General features: G+C 37.4%; 1 protein-coding gene across 2 annotated transcripts in view; it reads left to right on the plus strand.

The window, feature by feature from the left end:
- DYNC1I1 (dynein cytoplasmic 1 intermediate chain 1) overlaps window positions 1–23,326 on the plus strand; it is a 353,847-nt gene that overhangs the window by 61,540 nt on the left and 268,981 nt on the right. Inside the window, exon 5 of one of the 2 annotated variants that reach the window (XM_047752950.1) lies at window positions 14,710–14,769. The exons of the other annotated variant lie outside the window; for it this stretch is intronic. Coding sequence (XP_047608906.1) covers window positions 14,710–14,769 — 60 coding nt within the window. The remainder of the gene's footprint in view (window positions 1–14,709; window positions 14,770–23,326) is intronic. 2 annotated transcript variants of the gene reach the window in all.

A 23,326-nucleotide genomic window follows, 5' to 3' on the forward strand; every position in this document is an offset into this window, starting at 1 on the left:
GCTTCCAATTTGAGAAAAGTGCAGGTAGAGGCTTTTGTGGGCACCAGGCTGGTTTATGATTGCACATGGCCATTGTGACTTGGGGTAGCGCATGTCTTCTCTCATCTTTTGCTTTGAACACTTCAAAAGGTCTTAGAGAGGGGAAAAGTAATAATAGCACAGTTATATAAGATCTAATATTTATACAAGAGCTGGCACAATACAATCACATTCCTTAGGGGTCCGTTGGCCTGTAATTAAGTTAATATATTTGCCTATTTTTGTACAGCGATGGTGTTGTGTCAGTGATGCTTAGTGTCAAGGGGTGCAGTTGGCACATAAAATACAATTAATGACTTCATAGTTGATGAGCCCTTTTGAAAACTTCTGGAGAAAGCTGACCCATGCTGTTAGTACTCTGGGGACAACAGCAGTTATTACTTCTGAGAGAACATCATTCTTTCTGTGAACTTTTCTTATGTGATTTTTTTAACTTCATCACTTTGCTGTCTATTCCCACCCCACACAAACCCCACAAACCCCAATGAGCTCATTATAGGAACTTTCTGGCAAGAGCAGGCAACTAGAAGTCAATGAGTGAATTCCTTGCTAAGTGCAGGTTTCATAGGAATGTAAGGAAATGGGCATTAAGGAAATTGTGATTTTCAGAAAAACTGAACACAAAGTTGGCTTGAGGAGAAGGCATTAGGAATAGCTTAGTAAATCCTGCCCTTGTCTTGACCTTAGGAACATTCCATACAAGTTTATGTTTTTGCTTCCACAAAGTAGATATGAGAGTGAAATTTCAGAAGAATGTTATATTTCCGTTTTTAAAATTCCACTTGGAATGTCTTTTTTCTGTAGAAGAGATGTCTTTGAAAACAGTTACGATTAACTGTAACACTTCATAAAACATGAGACTGAGAAAAGAGCTTAGTAATTCCTAAGAATATAACTCTGTAGTCATAAATTTGCATATTTGTGTAGAATTTGGACTTTTTGAAAAATGGAAAATCTTTTAGAAAATAACTTAGGAATCAAGGTAGCACATCTGGTCCTACCTAAAAGTGCACATAAATTTTCTGTCCAAGATTTCAAACTCAAACTACAATTTGCTTTGCAGAGCCAAAATTGGCAAACCTTTCTTATATAAGCCCTGTAAGTGGTTAATTTGCAAATTGGCACACTTAATATACTCTATCATAAAGAAAAGGATAAAATTGTGCTTAAAAATATCAAGTATAACAAAAGTATCTTTTTTAAGAGCAGTTGAGTAAATTTTCTGAAATGAGTGAGCAGAGTATAAATATTTATTAATTTTTCAATTATACTGGTATGATTTAATTTTTAAATTTATAGTGCCATAATTTGTGTTCCAATTTCTGCTTCTGTCGTTATGGCCTGCTTCTCACTTAGCAATTGGTATTTATGGTATTTTATCTTTCTCTTAATTAGTCTTGGGTAGAACCAATTCATCTTTGCTTATTTAATCACATTGGACAAAGAACAAGCTCATGGTTTCAAAAAAATCAACTTTATTAATAAAAAATTTGAAAGACTAGTTTCACATATAAATGTAGATAAAAAAACTTAAACATACTATATGCAATAGGAATCGAACATAGTATTAGAGGGATATGGTGTTATGCTTAATTAAGATTGATTAAAAAGTTCAAGGACATTTTAGAATATGAAAATATGTTATCGTAATTCAGCATATAAAAAGGTCCAAGAGGGAAAAATAAATATTGCAGTGTATACTGAAATGGTACTTGCAAAATTTAAACATCTCTTCGTGTGTTTTAAAACTTGGTAACCTAGGAATAGAAATGCCTTTCCCAGTATGATAAAGAATATTAATTTCAAACAGGCAGTTTATATCTTTCACACATGAGAGTGAAGCATTAGCACTTTATTAAGTTTTTAAAGAAGAATGACTTATGTTTAGTTGAAGACATGTCTGTCTTCCTCAGGAAATGACAGGTTCCTGGAAAGCAGGGTGTAAGTGCTATTTGTGGTTGTATCCTAGAGTAGGTATTTGTTAAATGTTTTTTTGAGTGAATCAGCATCATCCTATTTTCTAAAATGAGGGCACTGAGGCACAGAGAGAATAATTTTCTCAAGTTCAAATAGAACACAGCTATAGCGCTGTTTGTTAACCAGGGCAGGTTGATACAAGTTTTCACAGTCTGTACCTCAACCCTACATTATCTCTAACAAGAACTGATATAAGTGATACATAACCTACTCCATGAAGTTATTTTGATTAAACAAATTAATATCTGTATAGCACTTGTAAAGGAATATGGTGTGTATTAAGTATATGTGAGTTAGCTATTACTGTTATTTTTTTTTTCATACCTTGTGTTAGCACAACCCTTCATCCCTAACCTTCAGATATTCAACCAGAAATGACTCTAAGTGATCATAGTTCAGCCCACAGTTATTCTTTTTATTCAGATGAATGGCTGACAAAAGGCTTTGCACTAGGGCTCTTCTCATGTTTGGCTGAGATTCTTAGGCTTCCCAGTGACAAACTAAATTAGAGGCCCTCCTGGCCTGCAGAAACTAGGCAAGTGTATGGACTTAAAATTCACTCTGCACCAGGACATAGGCTACACCTTGTCCAAAACCTGATTCAAGAAGAACACTTTCAAAATGATTTTGAAGATAAAATATGTCTCAGTATGATAACTCTTATCACTCAGTGTGATAAAATGTGCAAACACTTATTACAATAACACCAATCCTATAACATCCTTAACAAAGTAGAGGGGCGATTATTGATGTTTATCTTTTGTGACAAATGGCATGGGGTGGGTGGATAGTGATACAATTAATTTCTATCTTCCTTTTGGGCTATCTATGGCCTTACGCCATCACTAAGTCCTATTTCCCAATCAGTCAAGAACACTCAAGTCCCTCCCCACTTTATTTTTAACAATCTCTTATTATTATAGAAACAATATCAGTTTTATAATTTTATAAAGTATAAGATGTCTTTGTAAAATATACACAAGCAAAAACAGGAAAAAAATCATATTTCTACTACGATAGAATATGCATTAGCACTCTTAATACTTTAGTGTATATTCTTTCACACAATATATATCATCATATATATGATAAACAATATATTATACAAACTGTTGAACTTGGTTTTCAAGTATCTCTGTTCTTAATACATTTTCATCTTATCTGGTATCTACACTATCTTCAAATTTCCCCAGATGCCCCCAACATAATCCTATTGTCTTTAAAATCGATGCCTGTCTTCCTAGCTATTAGCATCTATTAACCAAAACCCTTACAGCCTTAGATTTTTCTCTAGGGGGGGGTGAGGCCTCTCCCAAGGGGCTGCAGCAGCAGAAGAAATATCTTCTGAAACACTTAACAGGAGAACAAGGTCAGTGAATTAGAGATTTTTTAGGCTTCATGTGTATTCCAGATCAAGAACTGGTACAGATGCATGCAGGTCCTCTGCTGTTTAGTTTGAACATAGCAAGTTTCATTTGAGAAAATAACTTGGTAAAACTCAGATATTTCATAAACTCTGCCTTTCCCTGCTCTACTTACTTGCCTTCTGAATCCTGACAGCACAAATAAGGAAATCAGAATAATTTATTTATGGTCACTTGGTGCTAGTTGCACTGGTCACCACTTTCTTTTCTCAGTGATTTGAGGGGAGGAAAATGTGCTCAGGGGCCACATGGTCTTACTGCCCACCAGAAAATCCTTAGGACTTTCAGCTTCATCCACAAGTAGATTCCATAGGCTTCCCTGGAACTTCATGAACCTCGAAGGATTTTTAACTCTTTTTTGGTGAAAACATCACCATCTTTTAAGGTGCTCTGATGAATCAGAGGCTGCAGGGAAGATGATAAGGAGGTTTAAGTAAAGGTGAAAAAGTATAATGCATTAATGCAAAACCTGGGAGGAAATTTAATACGACTATTAAAATTCTGTGTGTATAAAATTCTTTAAGTGATCATTATGTAAAGAGTAGTTGACAGGATGCTACCATCTAATTGGACTTCAGGGAGATTGAAATCACTGATTCAAGACTAGCCAAGTCAGTCTCTTTGGAAATTAAAGTGTACACGAAAGGGTTTTCTCTTTATGTAGCACATGGACTGATTGCTTAAAAAATTGTTAATATTTTGTCATTCCGTCTTAGGCAGAGTGTTGTATATACCCATATGGTTAGTGTCACAGGGTAAGCACCTATTTTTAGCAACAGGTTACTGAGTTTTCTTATAGAGAGATTGCTTACTTGACAGCAGGTCCTCTGTGTAAGATTTGGAGAAAACATATCCTTTCTATGATGGGAAGTCTTACTTTTCTTTGTGTCTTTTTTTTTTTCTTTTAGGACCGCATCCACGTCATATGGAGCTTTCCAGGCAAAGGGTCCAAACAGAGCTGTAGCCACTGGCCTATACCACAGCCACAGCAATGCCAGATCCTTAACCCACTGAGCGAGGCCAGGGATCAAACCCGCATCCTCATGGATGCTAGTCGGGTTCATTAATTGCTGAGCCATGACGGGAACTACTTACCTTTCTTTTTGAATCTAGCTCAGGTGCACTTCCTATATGGCTTATTATGGCCCATGTCAGAGCTCCATATTGGTGCTTTGATGTTAGCCAATGGGGGGGAGATTCTCGCACAGTAATGCAGGAATGACACTTTTTAAAAAGAGCCTGGTCCAGGGGTTTCCTGGTAGCTCATCAGGTTAGGGATCCATCATTGTCACTGCTGTGACTTGGGTCACTGCGCAGATTTGATCCCTGGCCTGGGAACTTCTGCATGCCATGGACTCAGTTTAAAAAAAAAAAAAGAGAGAGAGAGAGCCTGGTATAAACCTATATTGCACTATTCCAATTTTATTCCTGACACTGGAAAATCTTTTCATCATCATCACCAGTCCAAAGGCAGGAAATCATTGAAGCTGGAAAGTAAAACATTAATTCATTCTTTAAATGTCATTCTTAATTAATTAACATTATGTTAATGACAGTGACAGATTGAGTGATATGATCGAATTTAAAATGTCCTTATTATTTGGTGTATAACTTTTGGAAATGGCATTTAAAAAAACAAAGTTTGGGGGAATGTTGACTGGAGATTTTCTGTTTGGCACTATGTTTGCATTGGCCCAAACTGTTTTCTTTATCTGATTAATGACTAGTGATTTGTTTGACAGAGGAAATGTGTGGGAAAAGAGTCCAGAGAAACTGTGGGACTCAGAGGAACTTGGGATTCTGTCCTCCAGTGGTCTTTCCACCCTAAAGAGAAAGGAAGGAAATGAAAAGTTGGGCTCCAATGCGGGTGCTTCAGGGATTAAGAAAAGTGGCTGAGTTCCTTTGGGAGAGAAGGTCGCTGGACCTCTTTTTATTCTCAGCACACACTAGCACTGTGGTCAACATTTTTTTCCCAGTTTTATGGAACAACAGTTGATGACATACATCATGGTATCCGTTCAATTGTACAACATGATGGTTTGATTCACACGTGTTGTGAAATGATTACCACAGTAGGTTCAGCTAACATCCATCTTATCCTACAGATACAATAAAAAGAAAAGAAAAAAAGAAAAAGCATTTTCTCTTTGCAGTGAGAACTCTTAGGACCTACTCTCTTAGCAGCTTTCCCGTATATCTTAGAGCAGTGTCAGCTTTAGTCATCATGTCGTACCACATCCCCAGTACTTTTTTATAAGCTGAAGTTTGTACTTTCTGAGCACCCTCATCTAATGGCCCCTCTCCCTACTTTTTGCCTTTAGTAACCACAAGGCTGGTCTCATTTTTTATGAGCTTTTTTGGTTCTATACATCATTGAGATCATATAGTATTTGTCTTTTTCTGTCTGGCTTATTTCACTTACCATAATGCCTTCGAGGTCCATCCTTGTTGTCAGAAACAGTAGGATTGCCTCATTTTTTATGGTTAAATAAAATTTTATTGTATGTATATAGCTGTGTACACACACACACACACACACATATATATCTACATACATCATAACTTCTTTATCCACTCGTGCATTGAGGTCAGCATTTTCCAGATAGGCTTTCTGTCTTCAATGTGAAAATGAGCCTGAAAATGTTCGTAGGACTGTGTGGTGACATGCCATAGAAGCCTGTGTCCTTTTCAAGTGGTAGAGGTAAGGGAGACAGGCAGACATGTCCTGGTTTATTCTCTTATTTTTAAATAAGGGAAGTAAAAGCAATTTTTTGGGGGGAATCAACTTACCCTCACACTTCACACCTGTCTGCAGAAAAGGCAAGTAAAGATTGTTCATTAATTAGTTCCCCCGTGGTCTAGCAGTTAGGATGCACTGCCTTCACCTCTGGGGCCCAGGTTCAATACCTGGTCTGGGAACTGAGACCAATCCCTCATCAAGCCACTGCATGCCTAAGACCATTCATTTGTACCTTCATTCATTCATCTATTCATTCAATAAATAGTTGAGAATTTATTATGTGTACAACACTAGGCCTGCAAGACATACAAAGATGAAGGAATTTTTCTTACTTCTAAAGATCCCACTTCCAGTAAATTGGCATATTTACTTTGAAGCCATCTAAAGAGATGTTTTTGTGTAGTTACAGCCCTCAAATATTTGTACTTATAGAGATAAGCAGTAACATCATAAAGCATTATTCCAAGATCATCTATAATTCATTTGTATATTCTTGTGGGATGAGTACCTAGTGTCTTGACACATATTAAGTACTTGTTAATGCACACCTATGCACAACTTGCAGGAAAGTTGGGGTGGGTGAAAAATGAGTGGAGAGATGAAGACCCAGGTAAAAGCCAGGTAGTTCAAGTTTGCTGGGCTAGTTGTCAGAAGATGGACTGGCAGTGGTTACAGGACTGAAGTACAAGGTGAGAATTTCCTCATGGAAGCAAGGCAGAAATCCAGTTACTGGGCTCAGAGGGAAAAGTTAGGGTGGAACTAACAGTGTGTTTAGTTTGAGGCTGAGGCCCCTGGACTTTTAACAGTACTCATGACATCCTCAGACTATCTTCAGACTTGGTTCTAAAATCTGATGTAGGGCTAGTGTTGAGGTCAAGTGGATTGTAGGTTGGCAAAGAGAACTGTGAAATAAGAGCTAAAGGCATGTCTCTATTCTTGTTCCATAGAGAGACAAGTCATTTATGAATGAGGCTATTGAGGACACACATATTTAGAGAGCAAACATTTGAGCTGGGTCTTAAAAAGTACCTATGGTTTGGACATGTAGAGATGGGGGAAAGGGCACTGCAGATAATGGGAGAGGCAAAAACCAAGGAAAATGGCTGAGGGCGGGAGTGGGTGAGGAGAGGGAATGTGGGACGTAGATTGTGTGTTTAAGAAGGCTGTGTGAAAAGTGATCAGAGTCTGGGAGACAACGACGGCCTTGGAGACAGTTGAGATTCCTGGCTCCCACATCTGGCTATCTATTGAATTTTCCTGGCAGCTTATTAAAAACACAGATACCTATGGCACAAATCTGAGGTGAGATCTGGGCCACTGCAATTTTATAATGTTTTCAAGGTTTGAGGACTAGTTTGGGGGAACCATTGGTCTGATAAAAAGAACAGAAATTCTGAATGAGTGTAGGTGTAGAGAAAGAAAGGAAGCACAGATGGGACAAGGAAGGGTGAAATGGCATTGGGGCACAGATGGATATTTTCAAAAAATGTGAAAAGGTGGAGCTTTGAGCTCAAAGACAATAAGGAATTTGGGGTTATTTTTTGCGGAAGATATATGGACTTGTTTAGGATCACCTACAGTTAGAGTGTAAAGGGGAGAGGAGAAGAAACAGCCCTGGCTGGGGAATGTCTGTCTGTCTTGACAGGGATGGAAAGAAAAGGACTCTTCCACAATTATAGTGAGAGAGGAGGAAAAGACAGGAATTTGAGGGTCATGAAAACTGAAAGAAATAACATGCTAGGAAGGTGCCAGAAATCACCAGAATTTAGAAATCAAGGAGGAGAAACAAGAATTAGCCATGGGTCTGGTGATTTGGAGGTCACTGCCATCCCCATCATCACTACCACCAACATCATCACCATCATTTTTGTTATAGCTTATGCTATTTTATTTCCATAGGCTGATTTCCTGGAAGTGAACCAAGTCCTGGAGTAATGCTGTGATTCTTGCTCCATATTGGCATATTGCTTTCCAAAAGAACTGTACTATTTAAAATGCTACCACCAGTATCTGAGAGAGCCTCAGCCACATTGAATACTAGCATTACAAATGACAGTTAGCTCCTGCCTTTCAAGTATTTATCAGACATCTCTTTCTTAGAACCAAAACCAAAAAAAAAAAAAAAAAAAAAGTAAGAGCAAAGACACTCTTTAAGGGGAGAATATTAAGGATCTCTACTCTGAAGTCTAAAAAAGATGAGAAGAAGAATGGAAACTACCAGCTTGCTGCTGAACAGGAGGAAATTAATCACTCATCAGAAAGCAAGGTTTACACAACACAGACATCATGTCTTTTACTTCTAAGTTAAACTTTCCTCAGAGGACCAGAGATTGCCTTGTTTTGTTTGTGTTTTGTTTGAATTTTCACTTCCCTCTAATAAACTGAAACTGAGCAAATAAAATTGGGCCAATGAAGGGAGAATTTTATAAGAAGCTAGATAGTGGAGTTCCCGTCGTGGCGCAGTGGTTAACGAATCCGACTAGGAACCATGAGGTTGCGGGTTCGGTCCCTGCCCTTGCTCAGTGGGTTAATGATCCGGCGTTGCTGTGAGCTGTAGTGTAGGTTGCAGATGTGGCTTGGATCCCGCATTGCTGTGGCTCTGGCGTAGGCCGGTGGCTACAGCTCCGATTCGACCTCTAGCCTGGGAACCTCCATATGCCGCGGGAGCGGCCCAAGAAATGGCAACAACAACAACAACAACAACAAAAAAGACAAAAGACAAAAAAAAACCAAAAAGAAGCTTGATAGTGATGACGGTAAAAGGTTTAAAAATAAAGTTCCATTAGTCTCATAATAGGTCACTGCTAGTTTGAAGATTTTGGTTTTTTGCCTATTCTTTTTTTAAAGAAATATTGAAAAACGAATTGTTCCTTCAATTATAAACTGTTACATCGCGGGTCTTTTTAGATGAGATGCCAAAGTCTACATTGTTTAGCATGTCGGGTCAAAGAAGTGAATGATTATTTTCCATGGTATGGGAAGCTTCTGTACCTAGTACTTGAAACAAAGTTGGAAAATGTGACCTTAAATTGCATGTCCAGAACTGCCAATCCAACAAGGGGACCATTGAGCTATGGCACTGCCCCCTAGGTCCAGATTAGGTGAGGAATTATTGGGTTACTCAGGAACTGTACAAATAGCAGGTTCTCCGTAAAAGAGATCAGAGATCTTCCCTTGGCCCCTCAAGAGAGTTCACCTAAGAAATCATCCTAAAAGTGATCAGAGAAGATCACTTCTTAATGCTTAATGCTTAATGCTTAATGCTTAAAAATAATCAAACAAAACCAGAATGGTTTCCTAGACAGGAACACTGGACAACATCTAACTGACAGAATTAAAGAAAGATTACATCAGTCAGAAAGGGTTCTGTTGGTCATCCCAAGAACTAGGCAGAATGGAGGCTCCGGCTGCAGTGAGTGGGGGCATGCTTAGTTTTGCTGAAAGATATGAATGTGGTGGGCACAGGACAGGAGAAGCTGTGGGAGTTAAGCATTCAGTTTCATTTGTTCTGATTCCAAAGACACTGCTGGTCACATGGCTTCCTGGGAAGTTGGCCTTCAAGGGGAGAATCTTTGTCAGGCTTATACAATTGCTCAGCCTACCAATTATTGTTCTCATGACAAATTTATAAACTGGCATCTAAAATATAACTTATTAGATCTAGTAGTCTTATTAGACTTAGTACACTAACTTAGCTGCCTACCATTAACAAGGCACTAATGAAATGTAAGTTTACATTCAAACCCTTCTCCATCTTTCAAAAACCAGGTCAAATGAACTCTCTCGTCTTTTCAGAGGGAGGATATATTCCTGGTCTGGCTTCCAAAGGATAATGAAAGTACAGTCCAGTTCCTGGCTGGCTGGTATGGAATAAACACTCATTGAAAGGAAATTATAGGGAGTTCCAGTTGTGGCTCCATGGTAATGAGCCTGACTAGTATCCATGAGGATGCAAGTTCTATCCCTGGCCTTGCTCAGTGGGTTAAGGGTCAGGCATCATGAGCTGTGGTGTAGGTCACAAATGCAGCTCGGATCCTGTGTTGCTGTGGCTGTGGCTGTAGGCCTGCAGCTGCAGCTCCATTTTGACCCTCCTGGGAACTTTCAAATGCCGCAAGCACAGCCTTGAAAAGCAAAAAAAAAAAAAAAAAAAAAAAAAAAAGAAGAAGAAAAAGAAATTATAACTCATTTGTATTAATTTTTTCAGCTAACATTGATTGAAACTTTAAACTGTGCCAGGCCCTGGCCAAGGGATGAGAACTACTTTTTCCCTTGTTTATGTTATCAGTACACATATCATTAGGTATAAATATTCATAAGTCTCATTCCTTTACTAAAATGCAGTACTCTTAAATGCAGGTCCCATGTCCCACAGTACAAATGTGGTGCTTATATGGCTTGATTTACTTTCCGACTTGCTCTACTAAACTGTTATGTCTCAGCTCCCCATAAGAGTTGCAGTTTGTGACAATTCTTTTAATTTTCTAGCACAATATTTTACATATTAGGCTCTTAGGAGTTACTTAAGGAATAATGAATGAATATTCTTATACAGATATTCTCTCCCCCTGCATGCATTGATTGGTCCATTCCAGAAATGACTGACAATTAGAACTAATTACTAAAGTTCACAGAGTGATGTCTAGATGAAAATAATTTGTGATAATATATTATGTTCACATATATTTACTTAAAATTTTACCACTTCTTTGATTTAAAAACAACAAACTACCTGGAAAGATATCAAATTGCCCAAGAAGCTGTGGAGAAACCATCATTTTACTTTCACTGATACAGCAGCTTGATGATAAAATGGTTAGATGTTATTTGGTTAAGGACAAGTGTTCCACCCAGAGAAGAGAAGGCTGAAAGACAGTCTAATCGTCATGTAATATTTTCACATATCAGGCAGAAAAGAACCCTTGAGGGCCTCTAGTCTGCACCCTCATTTTCCTAATGACAGATGTCTTTCCTGGGGATACACAGTGGAGCCACATCCAGAACACAAGCCAGCACCCCTAGGCTGAGACGAGGTCGTCTCCAAGGTGCTGCTCTCTCTGGGGAAGTTTTTTGGCAAGTTTACTCAGAAGGAATTCAGCAAATGTTAATACGCATTCCTAGGTTACCCTCAGAAACACATTGCTTATTTGATGTACTAGCTTTAAGTTCCTTTTCAAAAAAAAAGATGTGTTCTGTGCAAGTCTGACCACTCCACAGATAGTGATGGGGAAAATGAAAAGAAAATAAAACTAGCACCCTTGACAGCATCCTTGACTTGACTCCTTAGCACATTGCTCATTACCAACAATAACTGTGGCCTCTTTTACTGAGTAAATATATGTGTGACTGAGATGGAGGCCAGGACTGCGGTGGGTTAATTCCACGGACCACCTTTGTTGTTCTGGCTAAGTGCAAACTCCAGACTGCTAATCTATGGACTTCTTGAATGAGTAATTCTGAAAGTCATCATTTTTACTTCTTTAAGGGCACAGTGAAGAATATATATATATACACATATATATTTATGTATGTATATATATGTATATGTATGGCTGGGTCACTTTTCTATATAGCAGAAGTTGGCACAACATTGTAAATCAACCATACTTGAAAAAAGTAAAAAAAAAACCTTAAGATAAAAGAAAGAGTACAGTGAGTTCACATGAACTGTCAGATAAATAACAGAATAGCTCTGACCACCTAGAACCTGCCATGCTCTTCATGTGTCTGGGAGAAGTGGAAAAGGCCAATAAAATTGTCCCATCAGAAACCCGAGGGCAAAGGAGCTGAACCCACTCCTTATGAGGGAATGCTCCTCACAGCCAGAGCCAGAGGCTGCCCTTCTGTCTATGACCAAAGAAATATCTGTAAATATAAAAGCTTTGATCCTCAGAGCTATGTGAACACCAAGGGAGAATTTCCCTAACAGATTTTGTTACTTCCACCATTTGAAAGGAGATAATGGAATCAGTGTCCAGAACCAGGAAAACCCGCTTTCCTTGGGCAGAGAACAAATGCAGAGCAGTAGTTTTCAGCCCTGGCTGCACATGAGAATCACCTGGATAGTTGGGAAAATCTGGATGCCTGGGTCCTACTCCAGACATTCTGATTTAATTGCTTTGAAAGTGGCCCGGGCCTTAGGCCAAGCTTGAGTTAATCACAGGTTTAGATACTGATGTACTTGAGGATCAGTGATGTTTTCTGCCTGCTAACTAGTGGAAGCAGTGGCCTAGCCCAGAACCATTCTTTAGAGGTGGTTTCAGAGTCAGCTGTTAGCATTATGACCCAGGAACTTGTTAGAAATACAAATTCTCAGACCCCATTCCAGAACTACTGAAATCAAAATTTCTGAAGTTGAGGATCAGCATCAGTATTTTAACAATCCGTCCAGGTTAATCTGATCCATGTCAAGAGTTGGAAAACCGCTGATCTAAGTCCAGGCCTTGCTACTTGAAGAGGGGCCCACAGACCAGCAGCATCTGTTTGCCCTGGAGCCTGTGTAGAAATGCAGACTCTCAGGCCAGACCTACTAAATCAGAATCTGCAATTTAACAGTATTCCCAGGTATCTGTGCATTAGAGTTTGAGAAGCACTGGTCTAAGAAAAGTGGCTAGTGTTCTCACTGGACTTTAGTTGTGACCTTTCAGAGCATTTAGGTAACAGGGCAAGAGCACAACCAGAGCTAATAAGGGAAGCTGTGAAACTGCATTCTGATATCTCTTCTCTGCAGGAGGAGCTTAGATGGGATCTTTTACATAGGTGGGGTGTTGACTCAAACTGGTAGTAGATGTAGTGGGTGCGGTAGTAGTAAACGTAGCTACTGTTTTATCAAATAGTTACATTATGCTTTATAGGTGTAAGTACATTTAATCACATTTAATCACTATAGAAAATCAGAGAGAGGCATCCATCCACCCATTCATTCAACTACTACTATATTATATAAACATGTATGCCAGGCATGGGTGTAGGCACATCCTATAGTCTAGGGATGTAGCTGCCCCTGCCATTATGAGGCTTAAGTCCAGAGTCAGACAACAAACAGTCATCAGTAAACTGGATGTATAATAAATCTTAGGTAAAGATTCTTTTTGAAGAAAGCAAAGCAGCAGAAGGGAATGTGATGGAGAGTGACAAGGAAGTGCTGCTGGAGGTACAGTGGTGAGAGAAGGAAAGCCCCTCTGGGCAGGTGACATTTGAGCCAAGACAGAAATGAAGCAAAGGCCTGAGCCACACAGCTCTTTGGGGGAACACGTCAGGGAGGACACAGTGAGGGAGGGGCAGCTCTTAGGGATAAATTGGGAGGATCTTGGCACGCTGGGTCATGGATTGCCTCACAAGCTGTGGCAAATCCTTACAGACAAGGAAGGCTTGAGCTGGGCTTTCAAACCTCAGGGAGCCTACAGATGAGCTCCCCTGGTGCCTATTAAACTGTCAGGTGGAGTCGGTAAGTCTGGCTGAGACCTGAGTCTCAGTACTTCCAGCAAGCTCCCAAGAGATGCTGATGCTCCTGGTCTGTGGGCCACACTCAGAATCATCAAAGGGGTGCAGGGGTGGAGAACTTAAGCAACATGCTAAGTGTCACACAGTCGGTAAGTTGCAGAGGCAAGATTTAAATCTCAAGTGCCTGACCCCAAAGTCCCTGCTGTCTGTCGGTTGCCTACCAGGTAACTTCATGCCCGATTCACCTGTAATGTGATTCACCTGTACTTAATGTGCAGGGAACTTAAAGGGCCCTGAAAGCCCTTGTGTCCGCTCTGGTCATGGAAGAGCTACTTGTCCCTTTTATTCTGATGGAGAAATAACAAGGGAAATTGCTAACTATTGGTAACCTTGGTAACTGTCGATACTTGGTGCTCTCTCTTGTGAAGTACAAAATATATCCCTTGCATCTTTAGAGATGGTTGGAGACCATCATGGTGTAATATGTAAATAAAAACCACCGAAATGCCCACGAGCCTTGAAATCCAGTGGGCTATATTTGCAGAAACTGACTCAAGGAAGCCAGGTATGCAGTTATCATTCAGGTCCTGCAGTCATATTCCATGTGGCCCGACCTTCCCAGGTGCTCCACCTCTGGCCCACTCGCGAACCCTTACATTTGGGTCTCCTCACTGCGTGGGAGATGTTGCTCCCAGGTGTGGCTGGGCTCTGGAGTATACATGCAGCAGTTTACATGTTCATGTCAATCAGGTTTCAGTACAAAACAAACAAGGGTGGGTGTGAGAATGGATGAGTATTTGAATGTTTAGCTCTGGGCTTCCTTCCATGAAAACAATGATACATATACATGTCTTTATATCTATATAACATATCCATATATGTTATATACATATATACAGGATCAAGCAGTTGTTCAAAGGATGGCTCCTCACTTTCTCTTGGGGGTTGTGGGGATTATGAAGTGGGGAGATGTTCTGTGTATGTATTGTAAATGCCATTGCCTTGATGAATGACATGGTTTGGTTTGGTTTGTTTCCCTCCCCTTTTGTTAATTCTCTGTGTTCTTTTTCCTTTGTGCTGCACGATTAGGACCCTGCAGTGGGACACAGACCCCTCAGTGCTCCAGCTGCAGTCAGACTCAGAACTTGGGTATATGTCTGCTCTTTTGTTACTCCTTTTATAATTTCTTTGCTAAAGTTGTGTTAAAATGCTGGAGTTGTTGTTGCTCTTGTTCTTCCTACCCTTTGTTGAATTTCCAGTTTGATAAGTTTATTTCCTCCTGTTAATTTTCCTTATAAAGTTATGCTTTGAAGAAAGTCTCTCTTTGTGGAAAATACCGCAAAAAGATGGCTTTTGATCTCCCTTTTTAATTCCTATTATTGCAAAAAAGCCCTCTCTGCAAAACAGAAATGATAAGCACATCTCCACACCTCAGCTTCAAGGTGGGGCACAAGAGTTCTGTGATGGCAGATATGTTCAACTTGGTCCTAACCATCTTCCCCTTGACAAACAAGTTGCCTTAAGTTAACCTTTGTCAAAAATCAGTATTATAATGTTGTGTCTTGTTTGTTTCCTTTTCACTTTTTTGGGACTCACAATCAGCATTTAATTTGACTCAAGGTAGAAAATATAGATTCCTGTGAAAGAGAAAGCAGAAGTTCCCATTGTGGCTTAGCAGGTTTGGAACCTGCTGTAGTGTCTATGAAGATGAAGGTTCGATCCCTGGCCTTGCTCAGTGGGTTAAGGAACCGGTATTGCCCCCAGCTGCGGCTCAGATCCAGTGTTGCTGTGACTGTGGTGTAGACCTTAGCTGCAACTCTGATTCGACCCCTAGCCTGGGAACTTCCATATGCCGCGGGTGTGGCCATTAGAAAAAAAAAAGGATTTGTTAAGAAATCTCAAATGTTTGATGATGTTAATGTCTCCTATATCTGAGAGATCATTTTTTCCAGCTGGGAATGTATTTTAAAAGGTAACTTCAGAATAGAAAATTCATGCACAAAGAATAAAACACAGAGGCATTTCCTGGAAACTTAGTTTATTTCTCTTATAGGATTGGAGTTAACTGTATTTCCATGTGAGCTGTTTTCAGTGGGTGCTTATCCGAGCTTAGGCTCAAGCTCAAGAGAGCTGAGCGACCACGTGCTTCTCTTTTCAACTTTACTGCAGTGAATTTGAGTTCAGCTTGAAATCGGCCGTGGTAGGGATATTTACACCTCCAAAATTGACCAGGGCTTGCTTCCTTTCCCTCAAGCCAGTGATGACACACTTACCAACATACCCCTGGGTACCTCAATATGTGAATAGCAAGTGTTATTCCAGTGTTTTATGAAACTGTTATTTTTTTCTTCTAAATATAACCCAGTGAATCCCAAAGTAGGCATTTGTTTATTATTTATTTTGAATTTCTGAGATTGCTGGGCATGTATCTATGAGTTTATCTCAATTTCAGTGCCTACTGTAGGTACAAGGTTGAAGGGCTATCTTTATGTTAGGTTAAATGCCATCTGCCTATGTCCCTTTATGTATACAGATGTTCTCTGCAGACTCACAATGCTAAACCAAGACATATCCTAACACTTCAAACAACTGATGTACTTTTTTTTTTTAAACACTACTCTTTCTTGTCTATTTAGTTATATGGTTAATTGTATATTTCCATTTGTATCATTTAAATAACCAGGAAATGTAACTCAAATCAAGCAGAGAAACAATACATTGTATGTTACTATTCAGGGGATTTTCAGAATACAGTTCTTCAATATTTCATTGTGTGTGTGTGTGTGTGTGTGTGTGTTTTAAGAGACTAGAACTGGCAGGGATTTTACCTTATGCACTTAAAATAACAGATTTTTTAGACAGATTGTGGCATTGGTGAATTACATGTGCTGATGTGGAATGGTTAGAAATTTTCCCATTTATGTCTGTTTTCCAGGCAAAAACTCAGTTGACTATGCAGATTAGGACTTGTGACTTAGTCTAGGGAGGTGGCATATCTGTGGCTTCTACCTTGCCTTGCCATATTTTGCTTTAGAGTGGACCCAGTGAATCAGAAAAAGATGAGAAAAGAGATTTTCTGTTCACTGACTGGTTTATCTTAGAGTTGAGAGGGAATGTTAAGAATATTTGAGAGAGGATATTGTTTCAGTCATGGCACAATTTCAAATATTGATGTAATGGAAGAAAATTTTTGAGGGTCTTTATATGCAGGCAATCTTCCTATCATTTGTAAACTTATGAAGTATACCTCAGACAACAGGATTTTTCTAGAGATAGTTTTATTTTCTCTTCTTGATCCTTGGCAAGAGGTTGACCATAGCCCATAACTTGCTCTGTCACTTGATTTTTTTTTTAAACAGGTTTATTCAAGTATAATTAACATTTTAAAAAAAAACTACCCACATTTAAAGTGTTCAAATTGATGTTTTAATATGTATACAGACTCATGAAATCATCACCACAGTCAAGATAATATATTTCTTATCCCCCCCAAATTTTCTCATCCCCTTTCTCATCCTCACTCCTGCTTCTCCCAGCCTCCCAAACAACTGATTTCCTTTCTCCCTACTGTATATCAGTTTACATTGCCTGGAATATCATATAAATGAAATCATGCAGTAGGTACTCTTTTGACTGACTTCTTTTACTCAGAATAGTTATTTAGAGACTCATTCATGTAGGTGTGTATCAGTAGTTCATTCCTTATTATTGCTGAGTAGTTTGTTGCATAGATACACCACGGTTTATTTATCCAGTCACTTTTGGATGTACATTTGGGCTGTTTCTAGTTTTGCCTGTTACAAATAAAAGTGCCGTGAACATTCATGTACAGATCTTCTTATGCAATGTGCTTTCATTTCTTCTGTGTAAATATCACCAAGTAAAATGGCTGAACCCAATGGTGAGTGTTTAACTTAAATAGTCACACTGTTTTCAAAGTGATTTTAATCATTATACATTCTCACTGGTAGTGTTATGAGAGCCTCAGTCCCTCCACATTCTTTATAACATTTGGTTTGGACTTTTTAAAACATTATTTTTTAACTATTATCAAAGAGGTATAATGGTATTTCATTGTGATTTTAATTTGCATTTCCCCAGTGGTTAACAGTATTGAATATCTCCTTATGTACTTATTTGCTGTTTGATATTTTCTCTGATGAAATATCTACCTAAATCTTTTGGACTTATTGCTTGTGAATTGGATTATTTTCTCATTAGGAAGTTTTGAGAGTTCTTTATGTATTCAGGATACAATCCTTTGTCTGATATATAATTTGTAAATATTTTCTCCCAGTTTATCATTTTTTTTTCATTCTCTTAACAGTGTCTTCAAGAATGCAAACTTTTGAAATTTTGGCAAATTCTGATTTTCAAGTTTGTTGTTTTATGGATCATGCTTTTAGTGATGTGGGAGTTTCAATAATTACTTAAGTATTCGGTGGAATGTAATTCCCCTGTGAAGCTGTTTGGGTTTGGAATTTTATTATGGGGAAAGTTTAAAGATACAAATTTAATAACTTAAACAGTAATGGAACTAATGAAGTTGTCTATTTTTTTAAAGTGGGCATCGGCAGTTTGTGTCTTTGAAGTAATATGCCCATTTTGTCTCTGTTGGCAAATTTCTTGGCCTAAAATTGTGTATATGTTCCTTCGGCATCTTTTAAATATCTGCAGAATCTGTAGATATAATTACATCTCTCATTCCTCATGTTGACAAATTTTGTCCTGTGTCTTTTTCTTCTGATAAGTATGGCTAGATATTTATTAATTTTATTTACCTTCTTAAATAACCAGCATTTGGTTTCACTGATTTTTCTCTATTTTTCTATTTTCTGTTTCATTGATTTCTAGACTAATATTACTTCTTTTCATCTGCTTAATTTGTATTTAGTATGCTTTGCTTTGTTTAGTTTCTTAAAGTGGAAGCAGCGGTCATCGACTTGAAACTAATGTAAGTGTGTAGTGCTATTTCTAATATAGGAGCTTAGTGCTGTTAAGTTTCTCTTAAGTAGTACTTCGTGGCATCTTGCAAATATTGGTATCTTTTTTGTCATTTTCATTTAGTTTAGAGTACTTTCTAGTCTCACTTTTCATTTCATCTTTAACTGATGAGTGATTTGGAAGTGTGTCATTTAGTTTCTATGTATTTGGAGATATTTCAGTAATTTTTCTGTTATTGATTCCTAATTTAAATCTGTTGTAGGAGTTCGCATCATGGCACAGTGGTTAACGAACCTGACTAGGAACCATGAGGTTGTCCGTTCGATCCCTGGCCTCACTCAGTGGGTTGTGGATCTGGCATTGCCGTGAGCTCTGGTATAGATCACAGACACGGCTCAGATCCTGCGTTGCTGTGGCCCTGGTATAGTCCAGCGGCTACAATTCCAATTAGATCCCTAGCCTGGGAACCTCCATATGCTGCAGGGTGCGGCCCTAGAAAAGACAAAAAAAATTAAAAATAAAAATAAAAAATTTTGTTTTAGTTAGAGGACATACTTTGTATTATTTGTACGACTTCAAATTTGTTGAGTTTTACTTTATGGCTCATTGTATAATATGTCTTAGTAATTGTCCTTTGTGCCCTTGAAAAGGATGTGTATTCTGCTCTTGTTGGGTAAAATGTTCTAAAATTGTCAGTTAGGTTAGATTGGTAGATTATGGTGTTCCAGTGGTTGATATCTTTTACTGATGTTATGTCTGCTGGTTCTGTCAATTATTAGGAGAGGAGTGTTGAAGTTTCTAACTACAATTTTGAGTTTTTCTATTTCTCCTTGCTGTACTGTCAGCTTTTGTTTCATGTATTTTGAAATTTTGTTATTAGGTGCTTAAATGTGTAGGATTCTTACATCTCTCTTGATAAATTGTGAAAAAAGCTTTTATATCCCTGGTAATAAATTTTATCCTTTATCATTGTGAAAAAAGCTTTTATATCCCTGGTAATAAATTTTGCTCTGAAATCTTCTTTAGTCTGGTATTAATGTAGCCACTCCAGTTTTCTTCTGACTTACGCTAGCTTGGTATATCTTTTTTCATCCTTTTGCTTTTTAACCTATTTTTTGCTTTACATTTAAAGTGTGTTTCTTGTAATTACTGCTGTGGTTCAGTGGGTTAAGAATCCAGTGTTGCTACAGCTGTGGCATAGGTCGCAGCTGTGGCTTGGATTCCACCCCTGGCCTGGGAACTTCCATATGCTGTGGGGGTGTGGCCAGAAAAGACAAAAAAAAGTGCTTTTCTCATAGAGCGCATGAATGGATCTTGCACTTTAAATCTATTGCAGCAATCTCTGCTTTTTAATTGGGGATATTTGCACCATTTATATTTAATGTGATTATTGATATGGTTAGATTTAAATCAATACAATATTAATATCTATTCTCTATTTGTCCCATATAATCTTCTTTCCTTTTATTCTTTTGAGCTTCCTTTTATATTATTGCATTCTTTTGTGATTCTTTTTTTACCACTACTTGATATAAGCTATAGTTATTTGTGTTATTTTAGTGGTTGCTTGAGTGTTTATAATATACGTCTTTAACTTAATGACAGTCTACCTCAAATGATATTATGTCAATAGTGTGTAGTATAAGAACTTTGCAATACATTTACATTTCTCCCTCTCGATCTTTGTGTTACTGTTGTCATTCATTTTACTTTGGATTATATTATAAGGCACACTGCACTGTTTTTGTTTAGACAGCCAGTTCTCTTTTTAAAATTACAGTTCATTTACAATATTATATTCATTTCAGGTATAAAACATACTGATTCAAAAATTTTATAGCTTATACTCCATTGAAAGTTTTTATAAAATATTGATTGTATTCTCTGTGCTGTATAATATATCATTATTGCTTATCTCTTTTATACATAGTAGTTTGTATCTCTTCATCTCATTTCCCTACATTGCCCCCCTCTTCCCTTTCCCACCAGAAACCAAGAATTTGTTCTCTATACTATGAGTCTGTTTCTATTTTGTTTTATTAATTCATTTTATTTATTTATTTTTTTGATTCCACATATAAGTGATGACATACAGTATTTGTCTTTCTCTGTTGGGTTTTTTCACTAGCAATAATACTTTCTGTATCCATCCATGTTTTTGCAAATGCCAGAATTTCATTCCTTTTATAAAGACTAAGATTCCATTGTGTGTATATATATATACACATACACACCTTTTTTATTCATTCATGTGTTAATGAACATTTAGGTTGCTTCCATATCTTAGCTACGGTAAATAATTCTGCTGTGAACATTGGGGTGCATTTATCTTTTAAATTCGTGTTTTCATTTTCTTCAGATATACCCGGGAATGGAATCGCTCAATCATATGGTAGTTCTATTTTTAGTTTCTTGAGGCACATCCATAATGTTTTCCAAAGTGGCTGTACATTCCTACCAACAGTGTACAAAGGTTCCTTTTCTTTGCACCTCTTCAACATTTATTACTTGTAGATTTTTTTGATGATAACCATTCTGACAGGTGTGAGGTAATATCTCATTGTGGTTTTGATTTGCATTTCTCTGATGATGAGCAATGTTAATCTTTTTTCTGTGTGCTTTTTAGCCATCTGTATGTCTACTTTTGTAGAAGGTATCTGTTCAGATATTCTGTCCATTTTTAATCATGTTGGTTTTTTAAAAATATTGAATCATATGAGCTGTTTATATATTTTGTATTTTAACCCCTTATCAGAAATCTCATTTGCAAGTATTTTCTCCCATTCAGTAGGTTGACTTTTGAATTTGTCAGTGTTTTCCTTTGCTATACAAAAGTCTTTAAGTTTAGTTAGGTTCCATTTGTTTATTTTTTTCTTTTAATTCTTTTATCTTAGTAGACAGATCCCCCCAAATATTCCAGTGATTTATGTCAAAGAGTGTTCCACCTATATTCTCTTCATAAGAATTTTATGGTTTATGGTCTTACATTTAAGTCTTTCATCCATTTTGGATTTATTTTTGTGTATGGTGAGAGGAAATGTTTTAACCTCATTCTTTTAATTGCAGCTATCCAGTCTTTCTCAGCATCAATTGTTAAAAAGACTGGTTATATATTCTTGACTCCTTCAAAATAGATTAATTGACTATATGTGAGTGCATTTACTTATGGGCACTCTATTTTTTGCCATTGATTTATATATTTGTTTTTGTACCATGATGTTTTGGATACTGTAGCTTTGTAGTATAGTCTGAAGTCAGGGACCACAATACCTCCAGCTTTGTTCTTTATTCTTAAGATTACTTTGGCAAATCAGGATCTTTTGTTGTTCCATATAAATTTTAAGATAATTTGTTCTAGTTCTATGAAAAATGTCATGCGTGTTTGGATTGAGATTGCATTAAATCTGTAGATTGCTTTGAGTAGTATGCCCATTTTAATAATATTAATTCTTCCAATCCAAGAACACAGTATATATTTCCATTTCTTTGTGTCATTTTCAAATTCCTCCATCAGTGTTTTTTGATTTTCAAAGTTCAGGTCTTCACCTCCTTGGATAATAAAATTCTGAGGTATTTTATTTTATTCTTTTAATGTGATTTGAAACAGGATTTTCTTCCTTGTTTTCTCTTTCTGATGGTCAATTATTATTATATGGAAAACCAACAGATTTCTGTATGTTAAAGTTGTGTCCTGACACTTTACTAAATTCATTTATTAGTTCTAACAGTTTTTTGTTGGGGATTTTAGGGTTTTTTCTATATATATTGTATCATAGCACCTACAAATATGAGTGTTTTACTTATTCCCTTCCAATTTAGATGACTTTTATTTCTCTTTCTTGTCTGATTGCTGTGGCTGGGACTTCTAATACTGTGTTAAATAGAAGTGGTGAGAGTGGGCATATTTGTCTTTTTTCTATACTTTAGAGGAAAGACTTTCAGTTTTTCACTGTTGAATATGAATAAGGTGTAAATTTGTAATAAATTGCTTTTATTATGTTGAGATGTGTTCCCTCCATAGCAGCTTTGACAAGAGGTTTTGTTTTTTTTTTCAATAAATGCATGTTGAGTTTTGTCAAATGCTTTTTTAGCATCTATTGAGATGATCATGTGGCATGTATTCCTTTTGTTAATGTGATGTACCATATTGATTGATTTGCAAATATTGAACTATCCTTGCTTCCCTGTAGTAAATCCCACTTCAGCATGGCGAGTGATCCTTTTTACACTTTATTGGATTCAGTTTGCTAATATTTTGTTGAGGATTTTTGTATCTGTATTCATCAGAGATACTGGCCTGTAATTTCATGTTTTTGTAATATCTTTTTCTAGTTTTTGTTGTTGTTGTTTTTGTTTTGGCAGCACCCGTGGCATGCTGAAGTTCCTGGTCCAGAGATTGAACTTGAACCAGAGATCAAACCTGAGCCACAGTATTGACAACACCAAAACACTAGGCCATCAAGAAACCTCATAGTTTAGTTATTAGGGTAATTGTGGCCTCGAAAAATGAATTTGGGAGTGTTCCATCTTCTTCAGTTTTTTTGAATAGTTTGAGAAGAACAAACTATATATCTTCTTTATATGTTTGATAGAATTCCACTGTGAAATCTAATCCAAGACTTTTGTTTGCTGGGAGTAAAACTTTAATTTATTGGTACAAATAAATTTTATTTGCAAATTTAATTACAAATTTAATTTCATTCTTAGTGATCAATCTATTCATATTGTTTATTTTTTCCTGATTCAGTCTTGACATGTTGCA

The sequence above is a fragment of the Phacochoerus africanus genome, chromosome 11, assembly GCF_016906955.1.
Source record: "Phacochoerus africanus isolate WHEZ1 chromosome 11, ROS_Pafr_v1, whole genome shotgun sequence".
Taxonomy (NCBI): domain Eukaryota; kingdom Metazoa; phylum Chordata; class Mammalia; order Artiodactyla; family Suidae; genus Phacochoerus; species Phacochoerus africanus.